Here is a 23,227-nt window from a genome sequence, read left to right as displayed (position 1 = left end):
CAGTCAGCTGCCACTGTGTCTTTCTATTAATGCTGTAAATTCATGGAATTTTTTTCCCTGTACATTTTCATTGCTCAATCTTTTTTATCATCAGGATAACCCAAACATCATTTCATCAGAGATGTCTTTCCTTCTTAAACAATATAAAGTACTATCTGTCCACCACACCTATTATTTTAAAAATGACTTTTATTTCTTTTTATTCTGTTTTATAATTTACAAAAACACAAATTTATTTTGGGTGTGTGTTTTGGCCAAGTAAAATTTTGATACCATTTAAAAATCTGACATTTTCACATGCAAATTTGAATTTTTAGATCCAGGTGTTTCTTACTCTAAAGTGAAAGATAATTCTGCTTTCTCAGTTTTACACAACTTTAGTACAATTGTACAACCTATGACTGGCAACACTACTGTTGCTGCTTTTCACACACTTGAACCACTGTGCCAGTCTCCAGTCTCAACCTTGACAATACCCACAACAAACTCAGGAGACTCAAACACATCACAGTGCCATCATGAGCCCTGACAGTCCCACAGCTGTGATCATATAGTGCTTATCTGCAAAAACTTAAGGAATATGAGGACTGGTTTTAAAGAAATATGTCTTAATTTCAAAACTTACAAAGAAAATATGTGGCTAATTAACTAATTTCACATTTAGGCATCAAGGCAAAACATGACAAAGTTTCTTTCCCAAGCCCACACATGGAGGCAGTTATATTTAGAAGAAAAATCTCACACGAGTATCTATTACGCTTCTCCTCTTTCTCTAATGGATTGGGTTATCCCTGAGAAAAAAAAGCTGCTACCTAAAATTACATATTTGACAAGCAATCAGGTCTCAAATATTTCCTCAGGTCCAAGTCTAATAAATGTAGGTTTATTTCCCTTATTTCACTCTGGGTAAATTGGTACATGCTTAATTGTAATCTCATTTGTGCTTTACATCATTACTTTGGGTAATTGGAAAGATATTCATTATTGCCCTGAAAGAAAATATTGACAGAGGGATATGAAAAGTTATAGGTAATAATTCCCCTTCCATTTAGAGAGATCTTTACAGTAAACAACAACATGATTCCATAATAACAAATAACTTTACAAAAGAAGTTGTCTTAGACTGTTGTCTGAAGTTAGAAAGGGATTTGAAGTCGTTATGAATATATATATATATATATATATATATATATATATATATATATATATATATACACACACACACATACACACATATATTTACATATGAACATATATATACATATGAATATATATATATATATTGCTCTGTGTGTGTGGATTGGATAAGTGTGTCCATATGTACTGGTGACTTTGTGTTCAGGGTTTCTGAAGCTCCAGAAACTCTTTACCAACATTTCTCTCAATATTATTCTAAAATAAACGGTAACCCTAGGAGGTTGATAAATATTTTTACTAATCTGTATATGCCTTAACATGAGTCTTAATATGATTTATTTATTTAACATCATTTATTTATTTAACACAAGTACTAATCAGAGGCACTTAAATTTTGCTCTCAATTGCTTTTGGCTGCCTTTAAACAGTCCAGAATAGATTTGAAGTAATAAAAGCAGACTCTGGTTTAATACAGCTACATTATGACATGGTTTAAATTTATATGTGATCAACATGTAGGAGGTTATGCTGACTTTAATTAAAAACAAGAAAAAAAGAAATAGATGAAAAAAACACTCCTGATGAGGCAATTCTACTAGAAATGGGGTAATTTTCATTGTGAAATCTGCCAGTCGTGGACTTATATAAATGCAGTCATTGTTGCCAGGTTTGATTAATGACAGTTGTACAATCATGTGTTGACAGTCTACACCATAGAGATACCTTATTTTTTCTGATATGAAACACTGCTGAAAAATGCAACCCAATCAGATTTGGCCCCTGGACAACATGTGCTATCATCACTGTACCGTGAATTGAGATTGATTGGTAACCAGCTGTGACAAAGTGGGGAAAGAAGCTCTGTTTTTATGTGGGTTTTTATTTCCCCAGTTAAAAAAAAAAGAACAGAAAGAAAAGGAAATCGAATTGTGTCAAAATCATTACCATCTGTTCAGCTAAATAATAAACAAAACAAAGTAAATCTATTTTAATACTTAAAACAACAGTTTGTATGCAAGTTTCTGTTTTGTGTGTGATCTTATATTTGATGAATAAATCTAAAAGTGCCTCAAAAGAGAAATATTAGTATTCATTGTTTCAAGAAACGAAGTGCTTCATTATAAAATCATTTCCAACTTTAAATAATTTAAATAAACTCTTTTATTTCTTTTTCATAAAGAAAATTGTTTGCATACTAGGGGGGAATAATTTCTATAAATATAAATTTGCTATGAAAATATCAAGAAAGACCCCAAAATGGGCAAAATTTTATAACATAACCACATTTTATTCATTACTCATACTTTGAAATTCCCAAGCTATGTTAAGCCTGGAGGGTACAAACTTCTCATGACTTTCTTGCTTTTATAAATATAATTCAGATAATTAGTTACTCCCAAGCTTTCCACAATGGGAGCAGAATTTGGTAAGGAGAGAGAAAAAAAAGAAGGAATACAAACTAAATTTTCTATTACTAACTGGACTTTTGCCATACTCAGTCCAAACCTGTGCACCTAATCACCTTGTTTGAATTACACGAGGACTCTATAAAATCTCCTAGATGGCAATTCTCTTTTCAAAAGCACCTTTGTTTTCCATGGAAGGAAATTTATTTTCTCAACCTTTTTAGTTTTTGAAAGCACCTACTACTTCTTATTATAAGATTCCTGGCTCGAATTCCTGAGCAAATGTTTTGCATTAGCACTTAAAAATTTTATTATGCAATCTGCTTTATTAAACATTAAGTTGGCCAATAGTAAAAAGTATGAATTGAATAAGGAAACATTTAATGTCTATGCAAGTAAATGTTTCTTTACATTTGGGGAGATCCAAAGGTTTGTTTTCAATTTTCAAAATACTTCTACTGAATCCAAACAACAAAAGATCATCCTAGACCTTTCATACTCTTTAAAGGAAACAAAAGTCTAATAATAGGTCTCCCATAATTCCACAATTTCAAGGATAATTTCATTGTAGAGTTTCATATAAAAATGTTGCAAAGTCTATTGCTTTTCTTTCAACACAAGGATTGTTTGATATAGATATCTATCTATCTATCTATCTATCTATCTATCTATCTATCTATCTATCTCACTTATTCAGCTTACGGAATCATTCATTGATTATTAAAACACACTAATGAGCAAAATTCCACTGTGCCATGTTACGGATCTTTAGATAGTCATTTAGAACTCGATAACAGTGTTTTTCAATTGTTAAAAAGGACCATTTTAATAACTTAAATTTTTAATCATGGCTTCATCTATAAAATACAAATATTCAAATATTCCTGGAGAAAGTTAAATATTGTGTCACTTTTACTCTTAAAAGCACCAAATAGAAAAGGTTACTTAATTTTCCTAAAACAATCTGTTCAAGATTTTTTTTATAAAAACCTTCAGAGACAACATTTTAATCTGTTATTAAATTTGTATAAGTACTTATAGCTACCTAAATCCTATATAATATTTTTCTAATCTTTAATATTTAAAGTGTACCCTAAAGTCAAGTTCTTAAAACACATCTGAGGCATGAGACTTCAAAATGAGCACAATAGCCCTTTCATATGCTGGCCAAAACCTGAGTAGTTTTCTATACTTCATAGCAAACCCTGGTTCCCTTTTCTCTTTCTATCTACAGTTATAATGAAGGCTAATGTCTACAGTTTGGGTGAGAAAATATTCACCTATTCATTCAGGAATCAGGTCTCAGGCAATTTCTAGGTAAGACATCTAAGAGAAGGATAAGGATATATATCCTCAATTAAAAAAAAAATGATAATTGCCTTTATATTCATTGGGAGGAAAATGAAGACTAGACTTGCAGGGCATTGTAAGAGGCAAGGTCGTCCCTAAGTGAACTTGCTTTTCTCTTCTGGAAACTATACAGAAAGCCCAAGGAATTAAAAATATCATAGCATTCTTTCCCATCTGAATTAGCCAAACAATACTTTCACCTCTTGTGACTTTCTATAATGCTACCCTTGTCTAGTCTATTGTCTAGGGGACTCCCTCCCTATCAGACTAGCCCACAGGGGTAAAACCCCTGAACAGTAATACTGCCTCATCCACAGTTTCTGAAGTTTCAGTTATGGTCAGCCTCGATCTGAAAATATTAATGCTTCTCTTGAACCTTTTGAAATAGAGGAAGAGACCACATTACAGAGGAGGAGGGTGAGTCATATTAGTACTTTCCCTTTAGCACAGCTGAAAGAAACAAGGCATTTTCCAATGAAAAAGCTAAATGAAAACAAATTTTAAAAGACATTTAAAAATATCCATAATAGGATAAAATAGTTGACTTAACAAAGTATAGATTTCTGCTAACAAATACTTAGGCCAAAAGGACCAGGCCTTGAACCACTGTCAGCCCCTCTGGGTCCTGACCACCTGAGTACTGGAGCCTCCCTCTGGAGCTTGAACAATTTAACAAATTCACAACTGGGCCACTGCACCCTGCTTACCCTAAACCCAAATTTCTTAGAATTTTAAACAGTGAAGGCTGTAGCTATCTTCTGAGTAACCCCATCTTCTAATCTTATAGCAGACACGGAGGGCTCCTCCAGAGATAGGTTTTCTTGGCAAATTTGTGGCAAATTGTAAAGATCACATCCTGTTGTCCTTTGTTACTATATAGGTTCCCATTTACTGTCACCTTATTCACTTATTTCTCACATCCTATGCAATGTGATTCATCTCATCTAATTTAACCTCTTACAAAATTTTTATGAATACCTCCACAAATAAACTACCTGTTCCCTGATTGCCAAAAGAAAAAAAAAAAAAAAAAACTCTTTTTTATCCTCTGATGTTCTCAGATATTTATCCCTTATTCCTTAAAGAAAATCTCACTTTTCTCTAATTTGACTTCTGGCCTAAGGGTGGAAGATAAAGGAAGAGAAGAGACCTCTCACTTACAGACCATCACAGAATATTAACTCAATGAAAAACTCATTCTCTTAAAAATCAATAAAGTAACAAAGTAAAACAAAACACAGTCTGATTCCATTTAATCTCAGATCATTCAATTTACAAATGGAATCTAGAGTTTCTTCCTCCTTAACATAATTATGGGATAATTAATAGTCCCTACTTCACAAGGCTGTTACAAATATGGTGAAAAATGCAAATATATCACACTTAAGAAGAGCAGGTTGGAACAAATAAAGTCAGGAAGCAGGTTCCATTTTCATCCCAGTTAGGAATAATTATCTTATTGGCTTAATTTCTTTAAAGATAATTTGGTTTTACAATAAGACTAGAAATTGCAATATCAGATTGCAAAAAGTGACTGTGTCTCACAGTTCAGCTAGAAATTAACTATAAGTCCTATTAGAAAAGAACTTTAGGGATTAAGTCTACAGGAATCCACAGAGCTCACAGCCTGGACCAGAAGTTTTTCCATAGACAGACCCCATACACTTCCTGTGGTGGGAATGAACATGTGCAATCAGGGACTACAAGTTTGGGGTAAATTGGGTTTTGGAATGTGCAGGTGGCCTTTCTGCCTTTGTTGGACAAATTCCAAGAAGCCTCCTTCATTAGTGTTCAAACTCAGCATTTGCTGAGCTATGTGAGGGTTCCATATTATCAGAGGGAGGTTTAGACTAGGCTATACTCTAGAAGATTGAAAAGGCTCTCTCCTCTTCTGCCAATAGAAACTTCTGTATGAAATGTGATTATGGTGCAATTTAGAAATTTAGCCCAGTTTCCTAGGGGCACTTCTGATCATTAAATGTGACACAGATCTCATGGGTTGGAAGATCTACTTGAAAATGAAGGTTTAAAAACTTATCTAATTGAGGTATTCTTAACTGGTTTCAACAATTCAGCAACTATTTAATGAGCACGACATACAAAGAAAAATCACCTGCCTTATATATTTTAGAAAATATGCAAAAGTGTACATTCTTCTTAGGTCATTAGTGAACCAAAAGGCCTGCTTTTTCTGTTAAATGATGAAATTTTTGTGTCTAATCCTATCATTATATTATCCATCTTACTTTTGTACAGCCTTCATATTAGAAGCAATAAGGAAAGACTACTATCTTGAAAAATGCATTCCTTGGAAATATATTTTATTATTTTATCCTAACATTAAAAATAAAAACACAAGATGTAAGATGACAGTTAAGCAATGCCCTGATCCTCAGGGTTTCTCAACCCTGGCACATTTGGGGACAGATTTTCCTTGCTGTGGGGGTTGTTCTGTGCATAGTAGGATGTTTAGTACCAGTTTTGTTCCTACCCACTAGATGCAAGGAACCAATCAAAATTGTCTCCAGATGTTGTCAAATGTCTCTTGGGGAATAAGAAAAGCAAAATTTCCCTCAGTAGATAAACCACTCTATGTAAATGGCTAACTAATGAATACCATGTGTCAGACATAGTGCTAAATATTTAGTATGAAGATAAATACACAAAGGGTGTTAAGAGGGTAGAAAAATAGACAATTGAAATAATGATGAGCTCAACACTGTTTTTTCTTAATAATATGGGAATACAAACCAATAGATTAAAAAGGCAGCAACCTTTTAATAAAACATGGAATGAAGGGCTTTCCAGAACCCAAGTGGGAAATGAGCACAAGCTTTTAACAGAGAGATAGACCAGAGGTTTTAAGTTTTCCCTTACATGAGTCTGTACACCTTGAGCAGGTCATCTCGTCTCTAAATTTCAGTTTCTTCCGCTGCAAAAAGAGAGGATTCAAGCCTGACAGGCACATGCCTGTAATCCTAGCAATTCAGGAGGCTGCAAGTTTAAGGACATCCTCAGCAATTTAGCCAGACCCTCAGCAGCTTAGCAAGACCCTGTCTCAAAATAAAAAATAAAAAGTGTTAGGGATGTAGCTCAGTGGTTAAGCACTCCTGGGATCAATCTCTGGTAACAAAAATAAAAAATAAAAAAATGTGGGAAATGATTCATACTTCAAGACTGCTGGAAAGATAAATTATAAACTATATATCCACCTAGCACAACCTGTGTCCTTAAAAATTATAGTTTTGTTATTAATTTTAAGAATACACATTCCATTAGTTGTAAATTGATAAATATACTCCCTAGGAAAGTGGGCTTGAATATGTGGTGTTTGTATTCAAATCTTCACCACTTAAAATTGTCCCCCAGTCTCTCTGTCTATAAAATACAGATGGTAATAACTCCTACTCCATGAGGCAAAGATGGAGATCAAATGAGTTAACTGCATGTAAGCACTCATAAACATTAGCTGTCACTCTCATAGTTGATAAATTTTAAGATTACATTTTTTACATTTCTAGAATTAGAAATCAACTTACCACAGACTGCATGCCATTGTTGATTTGGTTATTTTTTAACCTCTTTAACTGAGAGAAAAAGCATTTTTGGATCTCAATCAATTGTACCTTTCAGTTTATGAACTACCACTATATGATTAAAATTGATTAGACTAAGCAATATATCTGACTTCTCTATTTACAAAGCATAATACCTTTCACTCAGGCACCCAAATTATTAACTTCAGTTTTACTTTTAACTTCTCTTTCCCATGAGCCCTAATTTCCAATTGAAATTTTTCCCCCCTTTGGATTTTGTGTGCGTTAATATCCAAGTTTGTGTACTCACAGAAAACACCTCAAGGCAGTGTCACTACTTTTCCAACAATTTCCTATCAGGAATGCCTATATACAAATTTTCTCAGCTCCAAACTACCCTACAAAGATGTAAAAAACAGTTTTCTAAATATACAGACAGATGCATTCCACCTCAACATGCTTTAATGATCCCACATTTAATGTTTGTCCTAAGTGCTTCCCTTGGATTTGGGGGTTTCAAAATAGAACCTCATTTCCCTTTTAGGCCTTATGTGCTGCTTCTTTGTACTTCAGGCAAAGTGAGCCACAAGCTGTTGGCCCACACTTTCCAAAGCTTTTTCATCTTTCTTTTGTCTCCAGAAATAGTCTTTGGCACTTCACTTACAAAAATCTACTCTCTCTTTCAGACCCACCTCTGCAGTTACACAGGAATAAAATACCTTTGTTTTAGTTGAAACTCCCCAGAATCTTGCATGCCATAGTTTTATGTGGTTTACCTTATTCTGTAATACCTCATATGCCCTACCATTATCCTTGAGAACTGACTCATCTCTTATTTGTTGAAATATCAACATATTTCTAATCTTTGATGAATGTGTTTCTTACTTCTTAAATGATTCTTGAAATATAATACATTATTAACCTACATTGGATATTTTTTATTATTCTTTTGAGAAAATTGACATTTTATCATAAATTATGCTCATAAAGAAGACAAAAACAATTTCCTTTTCCTTTTAAAATCTCTCAAATAAATAAAGAGAGCAGTCCAGATTTACATTTTTGTTTTTGTTATCTGTGGTATAAATATTTGGACAAAGCGCTATAAAATGTAGATTAATGAATTTAATATGCATTCCTGGTTGAAATGTTTATGGTTGCCATCAAACATATTTTTTTTACAAGTGCCGTTTGTCATATGAATTTCAGTGACAGAAAATACCCAACTGGGTATTTTAAATGTACTCCAAATGCCTACATTTAGAAATGTATAGCATTTAATGAGTTTAATGATGTTACATTATTTTTTGTAATTATAACAGTATATAGAAAAGAAAAATTAGCAAAATTTCCACAGTGAGATCTTGTGTCATGGTGCTGACCCATAGATCTATATAAGGAATAATTTTATCAGAAGGTTTTGCCATATTTTAACTTTCTGGCAAATGTACACTGTACCCCAGTGCCAAGGTCTCATCTCCTAATATGATTTTTTTTAAAACAAAGCTCCAATGAATTAATACTATGTAACAACTAAAACAGATTTACCCAATAATTGGCTTGCTGCAGTGAGTAGTAGTGACTTTGAAAGTATTTCTCCTCCTATCTGTTATCTTTGACAATTATATCTCCTTAATAGCAAAGATATATCAACACATTAATTATATTATTGTAATACTGGGTCTTATTTCTTTGCTTTTTTCACCTTTTAATTTATATCATTAGACTTGAATAACTGGATGAAATAGTCAACTTTTGCTTAGAAACTATTATGTGAAATTAATATATATGCATATATACATATGTATGCATATAAACACACACACACATATATATGTGTGTGTGTGTATGTATATATATATATATATATATATATATATATATATATATATATATATATAAATTCTAGAACTCCCTCCTGCTTTCTAATTTATAAAAAATTATGGAATTGTTTGAATCAAACATTACCAAGAAATTATTAAAAGTTAAACTCTTAGCAAATGAAAAAAAATAGAATTTAACTCATCTTTTAATCTTCACTGCCTAGCATATTGTTCAAGGCACCTTTGAATTTACTAAGAAAATAGCCTTTTGATAATGTTTAATTAAAACAATTTCATAATGGAGCTGGAGAATATCACACTAAGCAAAATGAGCAAATTCCAAAAACCAAAGGCTAAATGTTTTCTCTGACATGAGGATGCTAATTTACAATACACAGTAAGTGGTGGGGCGGGAGGTGGCAACATAGAGTTTGGATTAGGCAGAGGGGAGTAGTGAGAGGGGAGGGGGAATGGGGTAAGAGGAATAGTAGAATGAATCAGGCATTATTACTCTATGTGCATAACTACTGGTGTGATTCTACATCATGTAAAACCAGAAGGATGGGAAGTTATACTCCATTTATGTATGATGTGTCAAAGTGCAATCTACTGTCATGTATAACTAATTAGAACAAATTTTTTAAAATGGTTAAAAAATGATGAATTAAACTGTCAATGCTCCAGAAGAATTCATGGCTCTAGATTTATATACTCTACTAGTACTATTTAATTCCTTCAGCAATTATTTCTTTGGCTTCTGATCATTTCTGGTGACAGTTTTTTTTTTTTTCCTAATACAGTGAAGATAAAATGATAAGAAATATTAAGTACAAATACACTGTGAGGAAAAGATGTAGAATTAGTCTAAATTTTGTTTCAATACAAAAAGTATAATTTAAAAGGAAAAGAGATAAATTTCCTTATGTATTTGATATAATGATTTTATCTATTATTGATGGTAAGCATGATATATAAAATATTTAATATGTGCTTTATTATTACACAGATGTATTAAGTGACTGAATTATGTCTTTGATCAAAGACATACTTCTAGCTAAGAATGTAGTAGACTGTTTTCCTAATCTTCAATACCAAATATATATGGGAAAAAGCTATTTCCTCCCAACACCTCTAGGCAGGGGTCAAGGGTGTTGGCTTAAAAACAAGACATCTCAGGTCACTTATTAGGTGAGTGACTGACATGCTTTTTATGTGTCGGTTTCCAATTGGCAATATGGATATTATATCATTATAACCATACCATTGTTCTAAGGATTAGAGTATGCAAAATGCTTATAGTAGTTCTGTTATTGATAAGTACTATGTATATCATTTGTGAATATTATATTTATGGGGGAAATGTAATCAAAATAAGTTTTTAAATCTATGCTGCAATTTTTCTGTAGAAGCCTAGGTAATAAGGTTAAATATGACTCTGAATATTCAGAAAACTTAAATTCACATAAGAAGTTGGCAACATATATGGAAAATATAAAAACATAGTTATCACTGGAAATTAGTATATGTATAATTTTATTTTTCTTCTTTAAGCTTATCTATTTGAATTTTTTGGTTCTGTTTTCTTTTTCTACTATTGAAGGGGAAAAATTAAGGATTACCATGCTTCTGCAATTGTTTGTAGTTGTTTCCATGTAATCACACCATTTACAAATTTTTAGATCTATAGAAGTCATCCAATCCAAATTAGGCATTTTGCAGATGTGGACTCTGATACTCTGACATGTTATGTGAATTGTTTAAATCAACATTTGGAATTATGACAGAGCTAGAATAAAGTACTGATCTCCTAAATTCCAATTTGTATGTTAGCCTCACATTGTAATTCCACATAGCAAGCATGACAATGACAACAAATACCACGAAGAAAGGTATTTGAAAAACCCTGGGGTTGAAAGCCATTTAAATGATTTTAACCACTGAGTGTCTTATGAACATAAGCATTTGTGTTAATTAATTCAACAATGTTATCCTTTTCACATTTTGCTCATAGTGAAGATAGAAACATAGGGACAAGGGAGAGTGTCTATAGCAATAAGTATCCATCCACCTGTGTGATAATGTTGACAATACTGGCAGGCCTCAGACTCTTCCTACAGTTTGGGCCAAGGCAAAATGTTACCTACTCGCCACCTCATTCTTACTGACTGCTCTAATGTGCCAGACTTTGATGGAAGAAGCACACCTACTGTGGCTTCCATGTTGGACAATACCCACATGCCAATGACAGGTGGCACTCAGATCCTTTTGCTCTGCAAACTGACACGTGGTCTTGGCTCTGCCCTCATCCAACACAAGAACTGCCAGTTAATGGACAGCAGAGCATCTCTGACTTCAAGGCCCTTCGTATTCCATGTGTGTTCCAGCTTGTTAGTTGACCACTAGCCAAAGTCCAAATTGGATGCCAGTTCCAGCATTGTTCCCAAGCTGAGATTCTCAACAGATGGGCCAATGTCATAGGACCAGGCAATGTGCACTCCCACCCTAGGTGGCAATTAGTTTTGTGCTGACAGCAACTATTAGCACCTATTTAATGAAAATACAAAAAAAAAAAAAAAAAAAAAAACATTCTGGCATCCATCTGAGAGTTTCTAATTAATTCTGTTTGTAAACAAAATCTATATCTTCAGTTTCCAGAAGGTAATTTAAGCTGTTCCAAGTTTATATTTCTAAAATACCAAGACATCTTATATGAAGCTTATGAAATGTATTCAAAAAAGTGACCCTTAACTTTAATAACATGTAATATTTCTACATAGTTATTTATAATGTATTATTTGTAGCTAATTATATAAACATTCACAAGAAACATAAAATTCATATGTGTTTCAAGTCCCTAAACAACTAATAATCACAATACTAGGGAGCCCACTAGTTTAAAATACAGATTTCATAGATTCAGGTTTGACAGATTCAAAATCAAGCTCTGGTCTTAACACTTATTATTGTGTGAATTTGAAAACTTAATGTCTTTAAGCTTCTGTTTTCCCATTCCTCAAATGACAGTAATATTATTCTATAACACTTTTCTTTAAAATAATGGAATTTTAGTGTATATTAAAGGCATTTTGTAGAGTATCTGGTAGGTAGTAAATTTTCTGAAAATATTTTCTTGTATCATTACACAATCTTCTTATTAGGCAGTGCTATTATCATTACTAGAAGCCAAATAATACTGTATAATGTGTGAAATGTGAAGGTCCTAGCTTTAAAATCTGATTGAACAGGAGTTAGAACACAGTATTTGTGGGATGCACGAACTTGCAGAGGTAGAAAATGGGTGATAACTTTCAGGATTGACAAAGTGACTGGCAAATGAAGTTATAAATGAATCTGTGAATTTAAAAGCAAAATTGATATTTTTAAATAAATAACATTTTATGTGCTTTTATGGAAATTATTGGGCTAAAGAAAGGAGAATATATAATTACTACTAAAATTTTTTATTCTTATATTTTAGCAGGAACCATTTTTTTCCTTGTAGTTGTCTGTATTACAAGTAAATGCCACCAATTGTTTGGATTTATAAAACTAGGACACCATATATATGCATCCATTGTACAACACTTTTTAAAATAGTTATATATTTCAATAACCACTGGTGTTAGAATATGACATAGTTATTCACCCTGTACAAATGATTCAAAGCGTAGGATAATCTTTAGTCCCACCACATTAATGGTCCATATCTTTTAGGAAGTAAGACACAAAGAGCTTGAATTGCTTCTTCAAGGTCAGACTCCTAGTTAGTGGTAGGAAAATCTGTCCAACATTCTTTCAGAAGATGAGGTGCTACTAAACAGATAAATGATCAAAGAGCTGCAGAACAAGGCCAAATCCAACATCACAGGCAATGGTCTAAATAGTCCTTATGCTATTGTCATCTGTATTAAAAGATCCCACAGTTTTTAATTGCTCTTGCAGTTTTTATTTTTTGAGACAGAAGTGGTTCAGAAATCTGTATAGCATTAGGAAAACAATGCAGAGTTTTCATTTAAACTTTTCTTTAAATATCTGATGTTTTTGGACAAGGTTTTTTTTTAATAATTGCCATTTATAATGCTTTATATACAACATTTTTCTCTTGTTCTTAGCTTTCACCTTCTTTCTCTAAAATGATTTTAATCGCCCATTCTTTAGCAGCCAACCTAATCAGAGTGGTTATTTATCAGAAGCCCAAATTACCACATGTCCTTGAGGCACAAGCTGCAAGTGAAGAAGTCTGATCTCCTCAGCTGGGGAGCTGAGCACCTGTTCAGGATCCTGCATCCCTGTAGCACATGCTCAAAACAATGGAGCCTCCAGATAGTTAATATAAGAACATTTTCCAGGACTAAGTGTAAAGAGCCACTTTGTGTAAAAGAGTCACAAAAAAAAAAAAAAAGAGTATGAGTGGTCTATTCAGTTCCTTTTCTTATGGAATCATACATTTTTGTGAATCTTACATTTCATGGAACTAAGAAGTCTCTCTTAAAATAGACTTGCACTTTAGAAAAGGAATATATCAGTGGGCTCAGGAAAATTGATAGAATTTTGCACTACATATCTTCAAATACTTATTCTCTGGTCCTTTTACTATTTTATGAAATATTCATGAATTATATTCACTATGTTCAAGCCATCAACTGCATTTAGAATTTGCAAGCATACATAAGAATGTAAATGGCATATTTTGTTTCCTTTTTTTCTCTGATAAGCTATTATGAACATTCCTTTCTGTACTTGTAGATCCTTATTGAGGAAGTTAGAGTCATTTTAGAGTTAGTTTAGAAAATAAAATTGGCATAGAAAAGATTCTAGAGATAACTAATAGGGATATGATGAAATTATGTGATTTATGATGGATGTCAAATATCCAGTTTACAGTATTTTAAAGACTGATAATAATTAACTGAAAGACAAACTCTGCTGGCATGTCCAGATAAGAAGTCAAAATTAAACTTCTTACCCAAATTCTGGGAGAGATATTTTTAGATTGAACAGAATATTATAGTGTAGGTATGTTTCAATTTTATTTTTACTTCTTTGATTATAAATTTATTATACTCTGTTTCTTCATATTGATTATAAATTATTTTCATGGAGCATATTTGTGATACAACAAAATATTAACATATTTGCTCTATAATGGAACATAGCACAAGATGGAACATTGCCTCATTATAAACACTGGCAACCTCTAACACATAAAACACTATGAAAAGATGTGTTAAAGTCATTTGATCATCAAAAGAGCCTGAGTAAGTAACAGTCCAGGGTTGCCTGAGAAAGGTAGATGCAGTACCCAAGGAATAAATGGCCTCGGGTTATGTAATTTTGTTTAATAACTCCACATGTAAATACCTTCCCATAGTGCCCAATGTCCTTAACCTAAAATGAAAAACAATGAATCAAAAATATACCTTTATGATGCTTAAATGACTTATGTTTACTCTCTGACAACGGGCATTTTAAATGCATGAGGCCATTAATAAGTAAATCTAAAAGTCCATCTTCTATGTTAACTGTGCTTTAAAATAATTGTGCTTTTAAAAAGTGTAATCACCATAAACTGTAAGTGCTTCTCTCCCATTGTTCCCCCAACTCACTTTATTTTCATATCGGTGTATAAAATGAAATAGTTTTGATTTATATTAACACATATTTATCAAGACCCCCCTAAAAAAATTATTGACAATTAGCATGGTTATAAAAATCCAGTCACTTTTTTTTTCTTCCTGAAATATCCAACTGTGTAATTGTAATATCTTCAGAAATTACTGCAAGGATTTACTATTCTGATAATAGCATATATGATATAAAGCCTCCTTCCTATTTCATCCCTTTGTTCTATGAAAATATAAGTAACTTCTCCCAAGTTGCATACAACAGCTGTTGTTGAACTTGCTATATTTCCTGCCTACCCCAAACACTATAGTCAGAAATGTTTTTAACAATCTCATCAAGAATATGTTTTAATTTTATTAAAGGTAGTTAATGAGAAAGGCAAGGAGTTTAAGGCTAAATAAAAGAAAAGCATATAATAGTACTACTTAAAAAATATTTTCACCACAAAGAAAAAATACTCCCTGAATTCATCTCTGGTTCCTGAAATACTGGTGCAGATATCTTCTTCAGTGTTAAAGCTTTAAATAGCTATCACAGCATTTCATAAACTTAAACCTGAATTGAAAGGCTGTTCTTGTCTTCAAAAGAAAACTAGTCACTTGTTACTTACATTGTAATTATAGGCTATGCAGATGCCCTAAAGAGCTTTACTATCAAAGTGTTAAGCATGAACCACCAAACAAACCTTATTCAAATTTCATTAAATGGCAAGCCAAAGAAATGTCATCCTCCACACCAATTGCTTATCCAAGAACAATGGCCATCTTCCTTGTCTGAGACCTAAATAATGTAATAGAATCAATGTTGTTGATTTAGTTCATGGCGGGCTAAAAGTCATTACTGTTATTCTTCTCTGAGTAAAGAGATCTCTTCCCCCTCATTATACATAAGAGAAGCTTATGCTAATACACACTGATCCAAGAATGAATAATCTTCTTTGAAATATCATTTAAAGATGGGGAATTGCAGAAAAAGTGAATGGCTTCTATCATGATAAAAATACTGACCTCAATTTCTGTATTGCATAGATTCTGCTCTAAGGCCTTTGTAACATAACAATTTAAAGCTTACCCAGCAATTCCATTTGCCTAATACTTTAAAAATATTTAGCCGGTCACATGAATATTGCAGTAGTAAAATGCCAGGTATGGATGAATGGAGACTGAGACTATGAAAATGTTTCAAGGGAAGGTAGTGGAGATCAGATTTCTCAGAATTTAACCTTGACTTTGGGGTGCCTGATACCATACAGTCTGAAAATGTAGCTTGTATGCTATTGTATAGTTAATGTGCAGTACCTGTAATCTGAAGTAAATACTTTTGACAAGATTTGGAGAATAGTGTAGCAACAAAAGGTTTATGAATGAGCTCCTCTAGTCAACTGGGGAAAATCTAACTAGGCTCAAGTTTTATTTTCCCTTCATTCAAAAACAGACACAGTTAAGATACAATATACTCTTCTAAGTATCTACTTTTGAATCTTTCCTAACTCCACCTTGTGTAATGTAAAAACTGACCAGATCAACTGTAATTTTCTTTTCTATCAAACCCAAAGTAAAGATCATAGAATATCATGTCCCTGAATGTTCCCTCTCTGTTCCCCAAAATCTAGCCAAGTTATGGCAACAATGAAAGCAAGCCTGGGCCTGAGAGTTCCAATACATGTATCTGGAAGGACACTAGCTTTTTCTTATGTTCACTGGGAACTAGGGCAAACTAGTGGTATCTGCAGAAAGTTAGTAGAGTAATAACATAATTTTCCTATGAACACATAGAAAATACCTAAGTGAGTCCCACCATTGTACCCACCACAAAAATGGTGTACTAATTAGATAAGTTATAGGCTATGCTTTTATAATTTTATCAAAATTAATTCTATTGTTATGTATAAGAAGAATCAATAAAATAAGAATTTGAATAAAAAGAATCCCTAGGGGAACTTCAAACAAAACAAAATCAAAAAAGAAAGAATGTTATTTTCTTGCCTTTACACCAGTACAGTTATTACCGGGGATGCTAGTTTTACAAGGTAAATAAGCAAGCTAATGCTGATGACATCACAGCTTCTACATACAGAACTCCTCTCTGAGTGGAGAGTGGCATGGAACTGAGGGCACCGAGGAAAGGATTCATGTCATTTGCCCAGCAGGCTGTCACTGGACAAAACACCGTCAGCAGGAATTGATTTGCAAAGCACCTTGAGGGACAGAGGTGATATCTCTCAGCCTGTCGCTGCTGAATTCTGGTTAGATCAATCCCTGATCTCTTGTAAGCTTTTCCGAATAAACCACAGGTGTCCCATGCTGTCTCCAGGCACTTTCTTTAGCCTGTCTGGAAGCTAACCCATTGCCCTGTCACAAATGACTTGTAGATGAGAAGTCTTTGGATAGCATGTACCCTTGATACAATGCAATAAGAAGGACATCTCAGCACTGTGGCATTTTTTTTCCAAAAGCGGATAAACCCAGTCAAATCATATGAAAACATTGGGGTAATACAGGTTTTGGAAACAACACTGTAGTATATTTGATCTATACCTCTCTTCAAGTTTTCCAAGGTCATAAAAGTCCCAAAACAAAAACTAAGACCATGTCACAGACTAAAGAAGACCTGGCAAACATGAACACTAAATGCAATACTTTATGACACCCACCCAAATAAATCCCTGGATTGAATTCTGGAGTAAAAAAGGGGCATTAAGGAAAAACCTACAAAATCCAAGTAAGATTCCTTCTTTATTAAATTATTGCATATAGACCTTTGTTAATTAGATATGACAAATGATTCATGAATGTCAGCAATAAGGGAAACTGCATACACTGTGTATGGGAACTCTTTCTACTAACATTGTCATGTTCCCATAATTACAAAAGTATTCCAAAATTATAAGTTATTTTTAATATGGAAAATGCTGTATCCTCTCAGAAATTAAAAATTAACCATTGTCTATACTAGGATAAATTTTATTCTATAATTAATCTCTTAAACTTACATTAACATTTAAAAATTATCCATATGTTCTCTTAAATTTGAAGAAAATTTTTGACAATCTATAAAGAATAGATAATAACTACTCAGTTTCTATAAATTCTCCTTGCTTTTTAGCTATCTTCACTGGGAAGGCACAAGGAGCTTCATATTCACTAACATCCACTGTTAATGACAATTCTTTAAAGGTAGATGTCTGGAAGAAAAGTGGCAAAGATAAACAAATAAATAAATAAACCAGAAAAACAAACACAGCTTCTATTTAGACAGAAAAAATAACTGAATTAGTTTAAAGTAAGTGCTTTATACCTACAGACCTGAAAGAAACTCTCACTGTTTAAAACATTTGGTCCATTTGAGGTTAATGTTGTTGATGATGTGACTTTGGAAAGTAGAGTAACATATACCTAGAGACATACAAAGTTCAAACTTGAAATAAAAGTACAAATTTAGCAGTATATCTACAGCAGTGCTAGAGAATGCACATAAGGGTATGTGACTTTGGCAGATGCACATTTAATTTTAACCAGTTGAATGAAACCTAATTTTTTAAGAGAAAATGACAGAAAACGGGATGCAAAATTTTTTGGAGACAATTATTGTGGTAGGTGTGATGCTTGGAGTTTCAGCATGTGCAGAAAGATGGAAAGCATAATAAATTTTAGAACTAGAATTGCTCAATTGCATAGGAAAAAAAATGCAAACACTTGAATGACTTTTTTTCTAGCCTATCTTAAATGATTTTTTCCAGGGCATAGATTTAAAATAAATTAAAAAACAAAAGTTCAAATTATTTTTATAAAAGATAATAGACTTTATTTTATAATATAGATAATTGAGAGAGATTGCGTTTTAGGGTGTGATAAAAGAAGAATGGGGGAAAAATGGAGAGAATGAGTCCTTGAAACAATGGCAATGGAAAAAGTGACAGGAGGTCCCTGAGGAGAAATCCTCTGTGTGGAAAGTGGTATCCTTTACTTATTGCCTCTTTGGTGTTGTGGCCCTTAAAGTTGGCCACACTCAGTTTTGGTAGAGATTCTTTGGGCATTAAAGAAAAACAGTGGATTTCAAGGGTGGATGAAACATCATGGAAGGAGGGCCATTGTTAAAGGAACAAGTGGGATGGATGGTCAAGGATTCAGAAAGAGGAGAATGGAAAACCTACAGGGTTCCTGAGAAAGAAAACACCTTAGGATTCTTATTACCTGGGATAAAAGATGGAGTTTAGGATCAGGTACTAATGTGGATTTTTATTGAGAGTGATATCAAAAGCCTAAAGAACTTTAATATGCACACAGCAAATATGTAGCTTGCATATATAAACACCACATGTGTGGAAATATCCAAAATGCGAGAAAATCTGGTGGGAAATTGGGGAAGTCTTTTTCTTCTCTAATTATTCTCTGATCACCTAACAATTTTCCATCCACATAATGGTTTTACCTTCCTCTTGGCAAGTCTGCATCATCCTTTTTCCACCTCACCGTTGGTTGAGGATCTCCCTGGACCTGACAGCGAAATTCTACAGCCTCTTCTTCCAACACCACCTGGTTAATTGGCCTCCTGAGAAATGTGGGTCGTTCTTGGAAAAAAAGAGAGAGAGATAAAGTGAGATGAAATGTGAATGACTTAAGTAATTATGAAAAGAGCAAAGGGACCATATGGTTTACTTTTGTACATAGGTATGGAATGCTGTATCTCAACTATGTCTGATAAGGCCTTACAAATTGAATATAACTGAATAAAATGAATTACTTTTAAGCACAGGAATAACTATGGTTTCTATATAGGACCATGCAAACTTGTGGAAAAAATATTAAACTGATTTTTTTTTTTTTTGAATTTGTGGGCCATATCAGGTGAATCCTATCAAAATATTAAGAACACCAAATTCTATAGAAAGAAGGTGAGTTTAAAAATTATTAATGTAATCTATTATCATGGCTTACAGTAAGAAAACTATAAGTTGAGATTGAGGGAAAACATCAAAAAGATATTAATACTCCATCAAGAATGCTTCAAGCTGCAGCTCAGTGGTAGAGCTCTTGCCTAGCATGTGTGAGGCACTGGGTTTGATCCTCTGCACCACATGAAAATAAACAAATAAAATAAAGAATGCTTTCAGGAAAAAATCTTATGCTCTTGCATGTGAGTCTTATATAAATTTTTCCACTTAAGCTTTTACTTTACAAGGACTTACTACATATGTGAATATTTTAACTGTATGTATTGAACGCTGTGTGCCTGATTTTTTTCTTTAATGTAAATATTGTCATTTTTAATTATTGCAAACTGTCATACATAATTTTCTAAGGTTTTCTCCAGTGGTCTCCTAAATCAGATACTTATATATATTTTTTACCTTATTTAACTTTTGTGTTCCTTATTTATTCAATATTCTGCTTTAGTGTTTCTGCCTTTGCTTAGTTAGTTAGTTAGTTAATATATACTTGGGACTGAAAAAATGCATTTTAACACTAGTCTACATAAAACAAGTGGAAAATAATTTCCTAATCATAAGAATCTTACCATCCAAAAAAAAAACATACAAAACAACAACAAAAAAAAATTCATGCTTCCTTAAACAATTCTATTTCTTGTCCATTTTCTTCATTTTTTGAAAATGGTCTGATATTAAAAAAAATTAACACTTAAAAATTAGCACATCTCCAAATCATAGGCAAGTCCAATATTGCTACTTATTGAAGTAGAAAGAAAACTAAGTCAAGGAAAAGAAAGATGAGATCCATAGGGAGTTGACACAATTTATCTGGCCATCTGGCCATGTTCAGCCACTGAGGACTCTAGGTTCAAACTCCTGGTATAGAATTATGAATGTAGTGGCCCAACAACTAAAACATACTTAGCAGGAAAACTTTGGAGAAAATAAATCATACAAAATAACATGTTAGGAGTATAGAATAGAAGTATGTTTGTTTGTCGACTAAAGCAAGATCCTATCTATAAAACAAATATGTAAGTTGCAAGGGAAATATTTTGTTGCAAGACAAATCAACTATCACTGGCATTCAGAAGGAGCACAGTTGTATCTGTCATGGAGAATTAGACAGTAGGAGTCAATATTTTCTTCAAAACAAACACCTGAATATATTCCACTATCTTTCTTCTGAGAACCCACAATTCTAAGCCATAAAACAAGACAAACAAAAATTTATCATGAAAACTTTTTTTAGAGCTGAATTTACAAATAACCCATAAAACTAGAGAAAATTTAAATATCCCTAAATATTTTAGATAGCCAAGATTATTATCTGAACAATTTTCAATAGCAAAATATGTCCTGTTGACCAGAGAACAAAAGTACATGTTGCATGTAATGATTTAGTGTTATCCTTTTGAACTCAGGATACTGTGTTCACACTATTTTAAGGATAGCATATTTGATATTGAACTATTTCTGCTACTGGAAGCAAATAGGCAAGAGGATTGATGTATACTTACGGGTGTTGCAAATATTAATAGTACAAATGTATCATCAGCCTAAGAATTGGGATTAACTTTTTTGCTGCCATCCAATGGAGCTATTAGTCGCATTTATCTAAAATCGGCTAAAGAGGACTAAACCTCTACCACTGTTGATTGAGATTGAAAAATAATTTAGAAGACCCCTGCTGCCCCATCTGGGGTTAAAAGAAATACTGTATTATACCTGGCATAGGATGGACAAGCTAGAATAAGTCTTTTCTTAACCACTCATTCATCTACCACATATTAGTCTAAGCCAGGCTTCAGGATTGGGGGCTGGGAAACAGCCAGCAGCTTGGTTTCCCTGGGAAAGTGGTAGGAGATGAAGCTAGCCAGATAGTAAGTAGCAAGACTATGAAGGGCCTGTGTGCCATGATAAAGAGTGTTAAGCTCTACCCTCAGGATGATGGAGAGCAGTTAGGATTTCATATGCTTATTTGTAATAAGCATATGAAAGACCATGTTAGTACATCTGAGAAAGATGAAATACAAGAGAACATGGTGCCCCCAGGTAATCCCAGTGGCTTGGGAGTCTGAGGCAGGAGGATTGAGAATTCAACAGCAGTCTCAGCAAAAACAAGGTGCTAAGCAATTCAGTTACACCCTGTCTCTAAATAAAATACAAACAGGGCTGAGGATGTGGCTCAGTGGTTAAGTGTCCCTAAATTCAATCCCTGGTACCAAAACAAACAAAGAACATGAATCAATTAGGTCAAAGTGTTGTTATAAGAAATTCTTTCAGCTTAAATTGACAGTGATTCCCAGGATATAGGAAAGGGGATACACTAAAGAGATTCAAAACTGAGTAATCAATCAGACATGCAAGGTGAAAAAGAATAGTCCAGAAAGATTTTCAACAGTCCATTTAACAATTTTGAACATACTGCTAGGTAAAATGTGGGTATCATTGTGTAAGTGTATATAAAATAGTAAGTATGAGAAAAATAAACTTCTTATACTCAAGCCATTAATGTTTGTGCTACTTAAAGTCAAAATAATTCTGAATTAATAAGATGAAGGAAGTCCCTGAAAGGGAAAGAAAAAATATGGTATCTGTAGATGTAACTCTTACATATAAAAAATTTAAAGAAGGAATCAAAAGACACATCTGAAGATTGGATAAAATTTTTATCATAAATTAAATGTCATTTTAAAAATTAAGATGCAAAAGTCATGTTCATTGAAGTTAGGAACAAGAGGAACTTGGCAATATTAATAATCAGTAAGAAAAAATATGAAATTTGAAGAACCCCCCCAAAATTTACCTGTTTATACCTGTTTATACTTTGCAATTCATAAAAATACAGAACAATAACTTTGCTAATTGGTAACTGCAACAAAAACAAGAAATACATAGAATTTTGGCAATGTTAGTGGTATTGAAACATGAGGAACTTTTTGAATGAATCATGGCAAATTTATACATTGAAAATCTACTAAGTCATTGGAAGAGTAAAGCTGTCTATTATCATGACATTGTGCTGAGTATAAAATAAATAGCAAGACAGCACACGAGACCAGTTCTATTAAAATACCTTGTTTTTTTCAGGCAAAGATTTTGTGTGCTTCATTTAACATGTATCAAGCACAATTCCACAACACACAATCAATCTGAGGAGCAAATTTTACATCAGATGTGGCACAAAGCTACATAGTCTTTTCCTCCAGGAGACAGGGACAGGACCCTTAAGGAGTTTTTGGTTATCATACGTGTTCTAAGTCCCATTGTGTTATAAGGGAAGCACCTGACTTATAATTTCAAGAAGAAGCAAGATGCAGGATCCCCTGCTGCTGTTCTAATGAGCGCAGCAGGATGGAGAACTTCAGGATGATCCTTCTCTCTTTCCTTCTGCCCTCAAGCAGAGTCCAGTTGCTT

General features: G+C 33.2%; 1 protein-coding gene across 1 annotated transcript in view; it reads right to left on the bottom strand.

Moving 5' to 3' along the window:
• Positions 1 to 23,227, bottom strand: part of Robo2 (roundabout guidance receptor 2) — a 550,514-nt gene that overhangs the window by 128,226 nt on the left and 399,061 nt on the right. The window contains exon 7 of the mRNA XM_027929088.2: positions 19,309 to 19,447. Coding sequence (XP_027784889.2) covers positions 19,309 to 19,447 — 139 coding nt within the window. The remainder of the gene's footprint in view (positions 1 to 19,308; positions 19,448 to 23,227) is intronic.

Source organism: Marmota flaviventris, chromosome 8 (genome assembly GCF_047511675.1).
Source record: "Marmota flaviventris isolate mMarFla1 chromosome 8, mMarFla1.hap1, whole genome shotgun sequence".
In the NCBI taxonomy this organism is placed as follows: domain Eukaryota; kingdom Metazoa; phylum Chordata; class Mammalia; order Rodentia; family Sciuridae; genus Marmota; species Marmota flaviventris.
The sequence above is the reverse complement of the archived record's forward strand: the minus strand, read 5'-3'. Positions and strand labels throughout refer to the sequence as shown.